The sequence below is a fragment of the Molothrus ater genome, chromosome 6 (assembly GCF_012460135.2).
Source record: "Molothrus ater isolate BHLD 08-10-18 breed brown headed cowbird chromosome 6, BPBGC_Mater_1.1, whole genome shotgun sequence".
In the NCBI taxonomy this organism is placed as follows: domain Eukaryota; kingdom Metazoa; phylum Chordata; class Aves; order Passeriformes; family Icteridae; genus Molothrus; species Molothrus ater.
Genome location: NC_050483.2, coordinates 27,567,622 through 27,583,813, shown reverse-complemented (window position 1 = coordinate 27,583,813; position 16,192 = coordinate 27,567,622). Strand labels below are relative to the sequence as shown.

General features: G+C 44.0%; 1 protein-coding gene across 6 annotated transcripts in view; it reads left to right on the top strand.

The window, feature by feature from the left end:
* The window catches only part of RGS6 (regulator of G protein signaling 6), a 246,804-nt gene that overhangs the window by 191,741 nt on the left and 38,871 nt on the right, over positions 1-16,192 (top strand). For all 6 annotated transcript variants that reach the window (XM_036383593.2, XM_036383592.2, XM_036383590.2 and 3 more), the window contains 3 exons: positions 935-1,045; positions 4,306-4,431; positions 12,200-12,386. In XM_036383593.2, the coding sequence (XP_036239486.1) occupies positions 935-1,045; positions 4,306-4,431; positions 12,200-12,386 (424 nt within the window). The remainder of the gene's footprint in view (positions 1-934; positions 1,046-4,305; positions 4,432-12,199; positions 12,387-16,192) is intronic.

Here is a 16,192-nt window from a genome sequence, read left to right as displayed (position 1 = left end):
TGTAGGCAAAAAATAAAGTGCCTTAGAGTATTTCCAGTATAGACTAGAAGAAATGTCTTTTGATTTATTTCATATTTGCTGTCTTTCTTTTGTAAAAACGCGCCCCTAGCCCCAACCCCAGTGGAATTCCTGAATCATTTATGCAAGCAGACACAGTTCTTTCCCCAGAAAGCTCTTTGAATCTCATCCTAGTAAGGATTAGAGGCTATGTGCCTTAACTGACTCACCATGAAGCAAGCCAGTGTAAAGGCCAGGAGTTTTTCCAACATGCATATTATTTACTATTCTCTAAGTTAATTATTACTGTTGAAGTATTTTACAATAGTGCTGTTAGACTAAATACTATACCAACATAACTAAAAAATTATCTATAGGCAAAGCTTTGATGTTTAGGACTATGATCCTCCAAAGATTTAAGCATATTCTTAGCTGCAGCCCATGACCCTGTTTAGGTGAGTTTCTCATAGTGCATAAATTTATGTGGGTGCACAAGTTTGCAAAAATGAAAAGGATGAGAGGCAACAGTAACATGCAGCAAATGAATTGGATGACACATACATCATATTCCTCCCATGGCTCTCTGGGGGAAGTCCTGCCATAGTAATCCAGTTGTTGCCTCATCAGGTTTTTTGGGGGTATCTCAACAGAGACAAGCTGGAGGAAAATGCTAGCTGTTGAGGAAAATACTGCAGTGAGCTGGTGGGTGTTTGCAGAGAAATCCTTGCATGCATCATCCCTGGGAAAAGGGTCTCCTGTGATTGCTGGGAAACTGACTAATCCCTATAAATAAAAAGAACCACACACAAAAACAAAACAAAAAAACCACCACCAAAAAACCCCAAACCAACAGGATAAAAAGAAAAGCTGTACTTTTCTGACATGTGACTAAACATTCCAACCCTTTATTTTTTTTCCTTTTTTTTTCCCCTGCCAGTTTAATAGCCTACACAGAGCAGTATGTGGAATATGACCCCTTTATAACTCCTGCTGAGCCTTCCAATCCCTGGATAAGTGATGATGCAGCATTGTGGGACATTGAAATGAGGTAAAAATTAATTAGTAGTTTTAACTAATGTGAGAGTTGTCTTGCCATTTTCTTTATATCCTTTTAACACTGCCCTGTTTGGAAAGCAAGTTGTATGTCTGTACTACAAGATTCAAGAACATAGCTAAATTTTATCACTGGTATCTGTGAATTATTCGGCCCTTCCACTTTTATATGGCTTGATGTATGGGACTCTGTAAGTCAGGTAATGGATGTTGTCATACCTGTTGAGCACATGCACAGACTCAGGTCTAGGAGCCTAAAGCTGTAGGACACTGCTAAGACAAAACTTGTTCCAATACATCTCCAGCTTGTTCCAGCAAATCACATTTGACCCTTGGGAGCCTACTCTTCCCAGCTGCAATGCTCCAGCCCTGCTCTTGTCATGGAATCCCATGAAAAATGCTGCTGGGAAAATGGGATGAGTTATAAGTGGTGGCCATTGCTGCTGTGCAGAGTGAGTGTGAGACTTGGCAGGTCAGAATTGTAATTGGTTGGGTTTGGGCCTCACCTGCTGGTGAACAAGCTGGCTTGTCTCTGTTACAGTGTCAAATAGATGGAAAGAGGGAGAAATGTCTGGAGGATATTCAATGTCTTGCACCTCAGAGAGTTTCTCAACCCCACCCCCCACCAAAAAAAACCAAAAAACAAAACAAACAAGCAGAACACTGCAGCAGAGATCATGTTTTGCCAATGTGATGCTGGTGCAAGGGAACTCTGGCCTGTATCTGTCTGTTGCCCTCATAGGCTATCCACAATCCTTGTAAAGGGGCTCAAATTGTCCTGCCTGCCACTATGCCTGACAGCTCCCACAGCAAATTTGAATGGAAATCCCATGCCCCACATTACCTTCACTACTCAATCACATCCTGCAGCCAACAACTGCAAGGGCTCAGCAGCTACTCCAGTGTTTAGTTGCTGCCATTTGGCACCAAATCTGAACTTGGAGTTCACTTTAGCAAATCTTTGATAAGAGAATGCCAAATCTAATCCTGTATATTCTTGAATAATAATTTAGAGATGTTATTGGCCTAAGAAAACTGATTCATAGAGAATCAGTGTTCCAGGAAAAGACCAAGATTTTTCCTCATTTAAAAACCAAGTAGTTTGGGATGTGAAAGTTGTTTTCACCTGCTTCTCTGGTAGTCACAGAAATCCATTATTTTCCTAATCTCTGCCGCTCTTCACATAATTTTAGTATTTGTTATTTTTTTCTTAGCTAGTTTCTCTCATTTTCTCCATCCTCCCTGGTAGTACTAGTACCAGATACAGCCCTTGCAAAATACTGCTCTGTAGAAGCCCTCACCCACAGGGTAATCCAGGCATCCATTATTTCTGCATCTGTTGACGTAGCTGCAAATCCCAGAAAAGCTGTCTGTGTCCCTGAAGAATACAATTAACCTGATGTCACAGCCTTATAGGAATTTAAAATAAATGCTTGGCTTCCGCTATGATTTCAGAGTTAAGGAAGGTGATTTTCCTGCAGGTGAAAAAGAGAAAGCTGTAGTGTGGGGAGATGGAAAAACAAACAGCTATATATTTCCATTTTATTCTCTATTGTAAAAAAACTAACTGCATCTGCATCTAGTTGCAACTTGCATGAATAATTAAATGATCTCCAAGATCCCCTTGTGTTGCCTGCAAAGCTGTTTCCTCAGTTAGGAGGGCAGAGCCCTTGTGCAGGAAAACAAAGAGCCTCTGACTGCCCAGTGGCAAGGCTGGCTGCTGAGTATGGGCACTCCCATGCCACTGGAGTTCATCCTCCATGGCAATCAGGACTCAGGAAATGCCACAGAAAGCATTCCGTTTTAGACAGCACTTTGGCCTTTTTTTGTGTGTGCCAGAACATTGTGTAGCTGCAAGAAGAACAGGTACAGATCTCTGGATTCAGCAGGAAATTCCTTAGATTGTGCATGGCTCTGCACAAGCATGGCTTTTGTGTCCCAATGGCCAGGCTGGTTCATGTAACAGGTAGGCTGGATCTGCACCTTTGTCTGCAGCACTGCTGGCTCCTGAGGGAGCACAGGAGGAGCCATCCCAAGTGTGCTGCTCCTCGAGTGAGGACATGCTTATCAATTTTGCTTAGCCTTTACACTGAGAGAAAATGAAAGCAGGCATTTTATTTACCCCTTTGGCTTATTTGTCTTCAGCACAGATCGCCACTGTCCCCTAAGGCTCCATGATTAGGAATCGCTGTGGACATGAGGAGACACATAGTTTAATAGATATGTACTGTTAACAATGGCCCTGCTGTCACACATGGGAGCAGCTGAGCAGTGTTCTAATGGTTGTCTCATAGTATGACGCCATCACACCAGAAGCTTTCAAACACTTTGTGAGCCCAGATTACGCTCTGATGCAGACTGTCTCATAGGATCCTCATTGTGATTCCCAGGCACCACCTCTGCCCATAGGCATCTCTGCAACATGTCTGGCAATTCAAACAGCAGCTTATGTAAGTTGGCTGTGTTAAGAAATAATTAAGGAGAAAGGTTGCTAGTGATTTTGGGTGCCTCTGCATCTCAGTGTCCCAGCTGAGATAGAAAATAAAAGTCTGATTATCATGGAGTAGGAGGAAGATGTTTTTTAGTCTTCTGAGACTTAGGCATGCAAAAATCAGAGGCACTAAAAAATGAAAGACCACAAACCAGTAATCATTTTAGATACTTTGCCTGCACTGCTTCTTAGTGGAACTGCTTTTCTAATGCAAATGTGGATCTGAAAATCTGAAGCCAGTTCCAAGTGACCAGGCAGTACTGTGTGGGGCACAAGGAAATGCTCTGGAGCCCACCAGTGACCCAGGGAACATTGCTGGGAAATTTTTATCTTGATGCATAAGAAATCCTAAGGTACATTTGAGGAGATATGCAAGAAGTGCATAATCGTATGGTATTAATATAAATGGTATATCATTTAGGCATGGTATGCTGTTCTTCCAAATGAAACCTATCAGAAATTACTTGGAAAATCAGATCATTCACATTCTCTCTTATTTCACCATGTATGTAGCACCCAAATAGCGTCCTTTAATGATTCAAATGATGTAACGATTTAAAGTCCTCCAGTTGCTTCAATGTTGATCCTGGTCTTTATAGTTTTTTTTGTTATTTGCTAACCTGTATTTCTGAAAAATCTTGATAAAAAAACAACATCTCATCTAATAATCTTCCTCCCTTCACTTAGCAGAAACAGCAGCAGCTGCTCGGACAGCAGGCAGAGATGCACATTCCATCTGTTTTTCCCCTTCTCTCTCCAAACAGCAAAGAACCTAGTCAGCAGCGTGTGAAAAGATGGGGTTTCTCCATGGATGAGGTGCTGAAGGACCCAGTAGGACGAGACCAGTTCCTTCGTTTCCTGGAATCAGAATTCAGCTCAGAAAACCTCAGGTGAAACCTTTTCTGACTTGACTAAATGAATGGTCCTGATCCTATTCTCTTGCATAGGTGAAATGCAATGTTTGGTGTGTCTTGAACTGCTAAAAACACCCATTTAAATAAAGATGAGAATGGCAGGGTTTGGCCCATAGCACTGCTACAGACGCCTATACTAGACCTATGTGAGTAATCTCAGAAGCAGTTTAGCACAGCCAGTGTTGTCAGGTATCTTCTGCATGCAAGGGCTTGCGGACTTGCATGATGTGGTGAGATGCAGCCCATTGCTCCTGAGCCCCCTAACAATATATAGTATTTACATGTGTCTGTGTGGGCAGGGCTTGTGGTAGGGAAACAGTATGGATATTGTGTGGCTATGAACTTTGCAGTTCCTAGTTGCAGTCAGGTGTGCAACAACTACTTTTAATTTTGGCATGTGCTAACTATCCAACAGCATATCTCACCTTAGCAGGACTCTCTGTGTGGGGATTCTGAGTACCTGACTTCTCAAGTTGTGAAGAAGTCAAAACTTCTGTTATGAAACATTATGTATTTATGCACATGATCCTACATCATGCTGAGAGCCAGTAAGCCCACTTTTTTACTGAATAACACTACAGCGGTGCTGTAGTGGTGCTGTGGTTGTGTCTTAGCACAAGGATGGGTAAAGGGACAGGTTCTTGTGGGGTTTTTTTGGGGCAGTCATTTTCCAGAAGGCTAAGTGAGCATTTGCAGGGAAGGCCAGAGAAGCTTGCAGGTTCACTGACAGAACTGTGCCTGCTCTTGGGCTGAGGAAATCTGCTGTCAGTGATCACACAGTCAGTCCAGCTTTGGCCTGTGGTCGTAGTGAGCAGGCTTGATGTTCTCTATTTTTACAGCAGATAAGAACCTGACTGCACTGCCTTTTTTAGTTATGGCTTTTTCATTCTATTTCACTTAGAAAATAAAATACATTACTAAAGTATGTGAACAATTGTCACTGTACTGCAGTTGGCTAACCTGCAAGACCGGAAAGAGGAATTCCCCAGAAAGTAATTTTTAATGACATTGGAACTTACCATCCTATTTATCAGGTTTCCCTGTCCAAGGAGAAGTACAGAAAGCATGCCAGCAGCAAAACAGTGAAAACTCAATGCACTTTATTGTTTTGAAAAATCCGAAAGATAACCTTAAAGAAAACAAGAGAGTGTTACTAATTACACAAATGAGCTTGAAATTTTATTGCTAAGCAGGTATTGAACTTGCATATGCTTACTGCAGTTATGTACAGCAGCACTCATTTGCAATTAAATTGTAGTGATGAAGTGCAAAATTAATATACTGTATTAAAATACTCTTCAAATTAGTGCTCTGAAATTAATCTGGAGTTGTGCTGATGAAATCCAGCAGGTTTTATGACTAACGTCTGTCCCCCATGTTCATCCTACTCCAACAAATGGAGAAAGCTTGATTATGAGGAGGCAAACTTGTACCTACCTTGGTCAGTTGGAGCTGCTCCTCCTGCTGATGCACATTCTCTTTGATTTTGAGATGTAGTGAAGGGAACTGGCAAAATCAGTGGGCTGGCATAGGCAGGTTAAATCCTGCCTCCTTTGTGGAAGACATTGGCATGATTCTTAGTATGGGAACTTTGCTATCATTCTTATGGTATCATTATGATGGTATTGCCTTAACGTGGTATTCTTATCTCATATTGGATACATTAGCAAGCCTGCTTAAAGCCTTAAATAAAAGGATGCAAAGGCAGAAATATTAATGAAAAAACTGGAATAGAGTGAATTATTAGCAGTGATACTAGAGAGAAGAAGGGTTCAGGTGAGGCAGAGAAAGCTCCTTAATTCTCTCTAGGAATATGTACCAAAAAAAGAAAGCAACTCGATGCTTACGCATGCAAACAAAATCCAAGTTACACTCAACAGCAAAGTTGGGATCTGCCTCACGTAAGTCAACAGCTCAGAAGCATATGCTTTCTTTTTATGAAATATCTTTCAGAGAGAGAGAAGAGAAGCTGAAGAGGAGTCAGTGAATCACCTGAGAAGGATTTGTTTCAGCTTTAAGTGGAAACAAAACTAAAAGCACCTAAATTACACTAGAAAGCATCCATCTGTTGTTATCATAAACCTGGAGAGACTGATTCAAATGAGTGCATGGCAGACAGCTACAGTAAAATGACACACATCCCACCCAAACCCTGGGAAGGTGTAAGAAATTTTCTGAGAGCACAGCACTTAGCACCTTGGTAGAAAAGTAACATACAGATTAACAAAAGTTAATCTTCTCTGAACTCTCTTCCCAGTAACTTGGAACTGGGAAGATCAGAACAGAGATCTTGGAACTGTTGCAGCAGAGATGTATTATCTCTTGGGAGTGCGAGTAGGATCTTGGGACTATCCTTAAGATTAACATTGGCTGGAGCCCTATAAACTGTTGAATTTAAGGCAGATAATATGTTGAATTTAAGGCAGATCTGAGAAATTGACTGCTGGAAAACCTAGAAATTCATGGTACCACTAGAAAAGATTTTGTGAAGTGTGTGCTTGAGAATGCCTTAAAATGAATGTAATTCAGCAATACAGCAAGGGGACCAAATTCAGCTCTCATACCTTGTGGTGCGAGTCCCAAATCACAGGGCTGATGGTGGTGGGGTATTTCCATCTCTTCCTAGCTGAGAAAAATTGGTCCCGGTGGGGGCCTTGGGTGAGGCACTGCCAGAGATAGCAGCAGATGAGACTCGATGACCTCCCAGATCACCTTCCAGCTGTGTGTCTGTGTTCTAATAAACTTGCAGGATCTTGTCCACCAGTCTCCTGGGCTTGGCTGAGCCCTGTAACTTATTTATTGGCTGTCCATTATTTATGTGGGAGCAGGAAAGACAGTCAGTTGGGTATATTTCTCTCTGTTTTTATTTTAACTCTTTTCCTTGCTCTGTTTTCTTTCTCCTCTCTGTTGTTATCTTTCATCTATAATTTGTTTTGACTTGGGTAATTTTTGAAGTACCCAAAATATAGCTGACAAAATGCCAAATTTAAAACAAAATTAATAAGAAAGGATAAGAACAGAAAGGGCATCAGAAAGTTATTATACGTTTTTTGTGACCTGGGAACCTTCTGAGACATCTTGAGATTGCTGAGATGTTAATTTAGCTGGTGGATTGAATTTTTTTCCCCCCTAACTTTTAAGAGTGTCAGCTGGAAACAGCAAGGTGGGAATGTAGAACATGGGAATTTCACCCGAAGGGAAAGGAGGCTGCACACCTGTTTATAGACCTCAGTGGGAAGCACATGACACTTTGTGGGAATGCACTGTGGAGCTGGCAATGCATGGATGCAGGCGCCCTGGGCCTTATTGCTTGTGAGCATATGTTGAACATGGAGATCGCGGGAAAGGAGTTCTACCCGCAGAAAGTGTTTATAGCTTACATGACTCCTAATGGTTGAAACTTGTTGCCAGGTTCCCCCCCTCCGCCCAGTTTTCATCAGGAAAGGTGAAGTTCAGGCAGTGAGGAGAGCTCATATATGCAGTAAACACACCGAGCCGCCCCAAAGCCCCGTGTTCCCTAAATTAAGAACGTTCCCCCAGCAGTTCCGAGGCAGTGCCAGAGCTGGAGGGCCAAGCGGGGTGCGGGCAGTGCCGGGATGGTGCGGGGCAGTGCCGGGATGGTGCGGGACAGTGCCGGGATGGTGCGGGCAGTGCCGGGATGGTGCGAGGAGGATGGTGCGGGGCAGTGCCGGGATGGTGCGGGCAGTGCCGGGATGGGGCGGGCAGCGCCGGGATGGTGCGGGGCAGTGCCGGGATGATGCGGGACAGTGCCGAGCTGTGCGGGGCAGAGCCGGGATGGGGCGGATGGTGCCGGCAGGCGGCGCCATCGCCCCGCGCTGCGCGGGCCCCTCAGCGGGCCCGGGCAGGGCCTCTCGGCGGGCGCTGCGCACGGCCGGCGGGCGCTGCTCCGCGGCAGCGACAAAAGGGCTGTCCTGCCCCACAGCACTGAAAGGAATTGCAGCAGAAGGAGGGACTTGCACCGAGAACGCCGGCGTGCACCGCGGGGGAGGGGAGGGGAGGCCTGCGGGACGCTTGCCCCGTCCCCAACGACATTGCGGTCTCTTTGGCAGGTCCCCAGTGCCCCACCGTGCAGCTTTGCAGCATCTGCCAGACCCCAGCTTGCTCACCAAAGAGAGATTTTTGTTTGTCTTGGCCATGCCAAGCTCACCACGCCTAGGATCTGACCACTAAACAACACAAAGATGTGAATGCTGCCCCTGTCTGAACTGCATTTTGATTTTTATCAATTGCTTTCATTCATTTCTGGCTGAGATGTTCAAAGTTAGTTCTTGGTGAATGGAAGATGGTTTGTGAATGGTTAGAGATATGAGACCGGAGGGGCATAGGATACTGGCATGGAACCACTGAGGCAAGGAGAGAAGCTTGGATTCTGACCTCAGATAGTCACTTGATGAATTCACTGTCCAGCTAGGGGTGTTGTGTCCACCCGCAAGTTGGGGATACAACACTGCCCTTATTTTGACTGTTGTTCCTCAGTTTCTGGAGTCATCCATATTTTGCCTCCTGATCAGGATTTAAAATCAATTTTTGTTTTACAGTGTCCCTCAGAAGCAGCCACTCCCCCACTACTCACGCTGTCCTTCCTTAGCAGCCTTTTCACTGGGGGACATCTTTGAACTGCAGTGACTAAACACCTCTGCAGTGCCCTGCAGGGAGGCAGAGTGCACAGCAGAGGTCCAGGAGCTCTCTGTGCCTCGGGGGAGCTGTGGAGGATAAATGCCATTGTGGGATATCTTCTGCAAGTGACAGCAGTTTAATTACAAGCTGGATGAGGCTGAAATGGTTTTTGCCACTGACAACACTTTAGGACACCATATTATCAGCCTTCTCCAGTCCTTTCATGCTGTTTTATAAAGGACAAAGAACCTGTGATCAATGCTGCTGCTGCTCCCTCTGTGCAGACAGTCCCTGTGCCAGTCCTGCTCTGCTTAAAGGGCACCTGTGGAGAGACACACAAGGACATCTCCCTTCTCCCCTGCCCTGTGCAAAGGTGTCCACTGGACATCTGTCTCCTACAGAAAGAGAGGAGGCAATGCAGAATTTTCACCTGACTCCTTGTGAACTTGGGGCTGTGCTTGTGCTTCAGAAATTGCAGGATTCAGGGAGTGCATTTGCACTTTATAATTGAGCAGAATTTCCAGCACAGTCATTGTATGTCGGCTCCTTTCCTTAGTAGAAATACCTGCTTCTCTTTTGTAAATGCTATAAATCCCATAGGAAACCCTGCTTATGTGTTGGCTTCAGGTTGATTCCTCATGGCAAAGAATTTGCCTTGGAGTTTAAGCTGTGGGGCTGGATACCCCTCTTTGATGTTGCTTGATTTTTAGATGCCAGCTATAGTGAATAGCTTTGAAATTTTTACCAAGACAAAACTCCCCTTTCCCTTGAAGAGGACATCCAGCCTTGGGCACGAATTCACAATTGCTTGCAGTAAAAAGAGCTTGTTCTTGTTACTGTCAGGTTGGTCTGGTTGGTTGGTTTTCAGATTGAGCCAAATGGTTATTAAAATGGATGGTGCTCCTGTTCTGGCAAGCTGTCACTTCACAACGTTCCCAGCTCTCTCACAAGCGTGCTTTCCCAGCCTGCCTCCCCGGCTCCAGGGTCAGAAGATAAGCCAGAAGAAAAGGTTCTCTCTAGCCAAATGTTTGTCTGAAGTGTCCCAGCTACTCTGGAATGATTAGCATCTTTTCTTCCTATGCCTTTTCTGCATTCACATGTTTCTATTACATCTGAAATTGAATGCTAAAGTATTTTCAAATAACAGAAACCACATATGGCATCAGATTACTGTGCTGTGAGTGCCACCCTTTACTCTCTGCATGCGTGTGATAAGTGGGGATGTCACTGCTCAAATGACAAGGCAGGATATCAGGTGCACTAAACTCTCAAAGATGGAAAAGGACCAACCATACACACTCCTCCACCAACCCCAGATACTCTATTTCAGTTCATAAAATCAAATGTCACCTTGTTAGAACCACAAGTATGTGACTCCAAAGGTACTAATGTAGTGTTGGAGTGTCCCCCAGTCTGTTTTAATGAGCCTGTCAAGGAAATGGAAAAGCCATAGGAAGGAATATCGTCAAGTGGCTTGGGTCAGTCAGGGCTGTGGCATGATGCCCCCTGATGGTCGGAAAGAAGCAGCAGACAGGCAAGGAGGATTTAGCCTGGCCTTGCATGTAGTGTGGATGTCATTTTCCCCCCCAAACTGACTGTTTGCCTCTATTGCAGTTAGGATACCAGGCTAAATGGGGTAGCAGCCTCATTTGTTTGCAATAACACCACTGATTCCAGGGTGTTTAGATACTGCCCGCAGCCATTAAGGAAGCTAGAGTGAGGAACAGCACAGGAGTCACCAGGCTGTTGTCTCCTCCACCCACCCTCACTGCCATTGGGATTTTTGTTTGGGACAGACTCTATCTTCCTCCTTCCACCATGGAGGAATATTTGCCTTAGTGGCAGCACACTGAAACCACTGAATCATTTGGGGTGAGAAATCAGGACTTCAGTTGCAGTTCAACTGGTTTATAAGGGAGACACAGGATTTTTCAAGTTGTGCAGCTCTTGCAGATGCCCTGAACAAGCAGTGACCCAGACATTCCCTGTCCCCTCTGCACAGTCTGCCCAGCAGAGAGAGTGTATAAGAGCAGTGCAGGGCAGGGACAGCCAAGGTGAACCCCGCCCTCCTTGTCAACCTGGACAATGGGCACCTTTGCCAGGGGGTAGGAAAGAGCTGGCTATTGCAGGTGGCTGCAAAGGTGCCTTCAGTACCTGTTTGCCCCGTAGCCCTCAGCACTCCCTGTGGAGCACTATTGTGCTTGTTCAACTAGGTTGCAGGGCCCAGGTACTCAGGGCAGATACCCTTCAGGGATGCCTTCTTGTTGGAAGATAGAGTTGACCAAAATAAAAGGCTACTGGGCACCATGCATCTTCTGAATTAAGCACCTGAAAGAGCACACCTCTTTCAGCAATAAATTAAACTAGCACCACCAAAAAAAGTCTTTTCTTTTTCCTAGGATAAAAGACAAAAGACATGCATGTCACTCTTGCAAAATATTCTGTGGTCTTTGTTTTCACAGATCAAGATATGGATTATGTCCTTAGTCATCAAGGGGATTATCTTCTCAGTATTTATGAACTTACTTTAGTCTGTAAGCATAGCCTAGTCAAGAAAATACCCCTGTAAAATTGGAGTATGGCATGACAAGAGTCATCTTTTCTCATGGCATCCATCTGAATGCTGGTCAGTCTACAAGTAAAAAAAAAATCTCTAAGTGGCATTGCTACAACTTCACACTGGAAATGATATGAATGTTAAGTTTGTTCTTCATTTTAATCCCCTGTGGATGACCAGTCCTGCAGGCAAGAATGACCAGCACATTGCAGTGGGGCTGTGGGAGGCAGAGCCTACTCCTCTCCTCCAGCTGCATAGCTCTGGAGGTTTCCTGTTTGCCTACCTAATCTGACACTTCTGCAGGGGCAGTGGAATAAGAATGTATCACTTCTTAAGGTCAGTGTTCTGGTCTTAGCCAAAATATAAGGGGTTGATGTAAAGTACATCCCCTTGGAATCATGCTTACATGGAGAGTCTTCTGTGAATTCTGATAGATGCAGGATTAGGTTCTGTGTCTATTTTAGGGCTCTGCCTAGGCTTATTCCCAAAATCTTACCTAGATTTCTATCTTTTTCTCTTCTCTACCCTTTTAATTTTTGCCTAGTACAGGTTTTGGTTGGCTGTCCAAGATCTCAAGAAACGACCTTTACAGGATGTGACCACAAGAGTGGAAGAAATCTGGCAAGAGTTTCTAGCTCCTGGGGCCCAAAGTGCTATTAACCTGGATTCCCACAGCTATGAAAAAACAAGCCAAAATGTCAAAGACCCAGGGAGATATACATATGAAGATGCACAGGTTAGTTTTTGGTTTTATGGAACTACTGCTAATGAAATTCTCAGTTTTAATGTGATATTCTACTATCACATTGTCACTACTCACTTGTAAGAAAAAGGAGATGCACAGTTTGAAGTGACTTTGAGGATATCTATTCAAGCTGGGTAAATGATATTTTCATTGAATCTATCTGTTATAACAGGCTAAGGCTCCTCTGGGAACAAATGTTCCAAAATCTACAAGTCTGCAAGGTGCTGCAAGCTGGAGCCATGTCTCAGAGAAAGCACAGGTGAAAAAGTGCTATACAGTTCAGCTTGTCTGTCTGTGCTACCTGTCATCAAAGTCTGCCATATTTACAGAATGGCCAATGTCAGATCAAAACCCTGGCTAATACACTTTTTTTCTATATTTTATTTATTTATACCTAATTATATCCCCCTGCCAAACCCCAAATGCAGCAGCTCCCTCCAACACAGCTAGAAATTTGTCCACCAGACAATACCTTAGAGTAATGATGGGACAGTAGGCAATGCAGTGAGCTTAATCCTTCCCTCCTAAGGCTCCAGATTTATCAGGGAAATTTTTACAGATAAACTGTACATGGAAAATGCCTTGAGGAAAACAAATAATTTGAGAAAAACTGCTATAAGCAAGGGTAAAGCTGCATAACCTTCTGGAAAGTGAAAATATAATTTTCTAATTTTTAAAAAAGAAAAATGAAGAAGGGATCATTTGGCAAATATTACTAGGGACACAATGAAAATATATCCTCCTCATAATCATTTTTATCACGAGATGTAGTAAAACCAGCAGCAAATGAAAAGAATTCCTGGGTTTGGGGATTTTTTTAATTGGCATTCAAAAGCAATTCTTCAAAATGCTCCACTAACAAAATACTTTCATCTCAGGGGAGATGTTTTGGACCACTTATACAAGGTTAGGCAATGAATTTTTCAAACCAGAGTCAAATACTCTATTTTCCTGAATGCAGTCTTGCTCCTTGGGGCCAGCAGAGAAGGAATGTGCACGAAGTTTCAGGGCAGTCCCCTGTGAATATCAGGCAACTTAAATGCCCTGTCTAAAGCTGAGAGATACAGGAGTGTGAAGACATTCTGGATAAGATGTATTCTTTGCTTGGCAGTTGTAGTGAAAAAGAACTGCATGCATCACCTGAAAAAAAATGATGATGGCAAAATGCAGGCTAAAGTAGATAGGTGAGTAATGGGGGAATTGATTAAATTGATAAGTAGAAGTACTAAGAGTAAGACGAATATTTAGATGATGAGTATTTAATTAGAAGAAGACACAGAAGATTTAGCCTTGAACTGATCAGTTCACAATGTAATTGCCATTCAAAGGAGAGTTGATAAAATCAAGCTGGAGCCCTGGCAGTTAGATTGCAATTTTAGCTCCTTGGGTTAATTTTATTTAGTGGATTTTTGCACTGACAGATCTCTTCAATTCATCTGTTGTGGTTCATGGACACAGAAATATGAGGCAAGGGTAGACCTTCAAGGGCCAGCTATGGTTATCTTGGAGATTGAATCTATTGAATCCTCAAGAGAGGATAGCACAATGTGGAAGGTGAACCCAGTTACCTTCTTGGGCAGTGGGCTTCTTGTAGCTCTCCAAAGGCAAAGCAAGCTGTTTGTGACTGCTTGAAAGGATAGCTGAGAAGGTGTTCTAACACAAGCAGGAAAAAGCAGGACTTTGCTGAAGGGTGCAGTGCCCTGGTAGAGTTTTTTTCTGGCTCATCCTGGAGAAGGGAAGTTTTTGTTTGCACATCCACTTCATGGGAGCCAATGCAGATGGCCCCAGGGTGCAGTAAATCTCCCAGGACCTGCCATGGTGTTTCTCACAGGTCAGCCCTGCCACTGCAAAGGCTCATCCATGAATCTGCAGCAGCTGCCTTATCTCAGCACCCTGGCACCAGGAGTCCATGGGAGCTCCCACACATCCCACATTCCTAGGGACTCAACCAGATACAGCTAATCAAAACACCCTCTGTGGGAGGAGAAAATACGAGTGTTGTCCTGTCCTCAGTAGCTTTAGCACAAAGAGGAAAACAACTGAAATGTCCTTGTAAGTAAAGAACAAGAAAAAATTTAGTTTACTCAACAGCACATTCTTTGAGTGCCTGCAGGTCTGAGCCACTACAAGGAAGGAAGAGTGTTGGCTGATCTGAGAAAATTAGTTTGATACTCCTGCAATGGAAGAATAGGAGAAAGTGATGTGGCACTCTAGTTGTGACTTGAGAGATCCACAAAATGCCAATTCTGTATAAAAACCACTGGAAATGGACACATTGCTGTACTTGGGAAAGGCAAGGTGTAGCAATGCTTTATAACTGGAAGTTGAAATCAAAGCATCATTTGTTATCGGGTGCTTAACAGTCTACATTGATGTGCTTCTTTGCACACCCTTGGCTCCCAGCCCCAAAGAGCTCTCCCAGATGCTGCTCAACCATCTGGTAAGGCAACTAGCCTGGATAAAAACAGGGAGAAAAAAGGCTTTTGGCAAACATTCCTCTCACTTCAAACCTCTTTGTCCCTAGGCCAGTCATGGTCTGAAAGTAAATGGGTCCTCTGTTCAAGAAAATCTCAGCTTCAAATCTCAGTCCCCAAAGCGCTCCTAAACCAAACCTGAATTTGGTGTGCATTTATTATTTCAGACAGACCTCTCTCTGAGACGGATTTCTGTTCCACAGAAGCAAGTGTTGTGCCATTTCCCCATCTCAGCTTGAGATACTGTGTCCCTCAGTGCTGCTGCACTCCACAGTCCTGCACTGCTGGGCTTGCATGGAGTTGCTTCTCCTGCTGTGGCTCCCGCAGGTGCCATCGCCCACCCCATGCCCAGCTCAAACTGTGCCAGCACATCTCAGCTCTGAGCAGAGTGTGCAGTGCTGGCTCAGCCTGCACTCCCCTCCCCAGCTGTCCAGTTTGTTGGTGTCTCTGCCCTTGAGCAGCCCAGTGCTGCTCCGAGCTCTGTCCTCATCATCAGCTCTGCCAGCTATCTTGATCCGCAGCACCTTCTGTCATTTTAGTCCTGGGCCCCTCCGGAGGGGAGCCTACCAATTTAGCTGATTATTTTCTGCTCTTAAACAACTGTCCTCTGAGTAAAATATTATGATTATCAAACCATTTTCACTGGGGAGCAAAGCAGCTTTTAATACAAGGGGCATCGTCAGGAAAGGTCAGTTCAATTAAACAGTGAAGTACTTAGCAGGATGTAAGCTCCCACAGGAGTTATCAGCATCATTGAACAACCAATGTGGGGCCCTGCAATATGAAGCAGGCACCACCAGCTCTAGAAAGTAAATAGGTTTGGGTCCATCTGAATGGCCTCTTTTGGCTAATGAAGCTGCTGACAGCCAAAGTAATTCATCTTTAAATGGGAGCACAGAGCTGTGAGTGTGACAATTATGGCTTATCTGTACATGTTATTAGTTTTTTAACCATTCTTCCACTACCCCCATCAAGCATCTCCTTGCCTCCTCTGAAATGTCTTTCTGCCTTCAGAAAATCTTTAATCCCTTCCTCTGTCCCTTGGTGTTGGGAGCTAGTATCACCAGGATGCATTGTGTTTCTTCACAGTAATGTTTGTAGGGTCATTTAGTCTACATTTACTAGTAGACTTCAGAGTAGGTGTACCAGAGCCAGGTAAGCCACACAGTTGGCTTTGGAATTCCTTTCCTGTTTTCTTTTTTGATTTTTACTCTTTAATAAATAAAATAGAGTATTAGATTGACATTCATTTACCTGAACTAACCAGCTGTTGTTTCTATGAAGATAATTCAGGGAAATTCAGTTCTAATCCAGGCTCTGTTA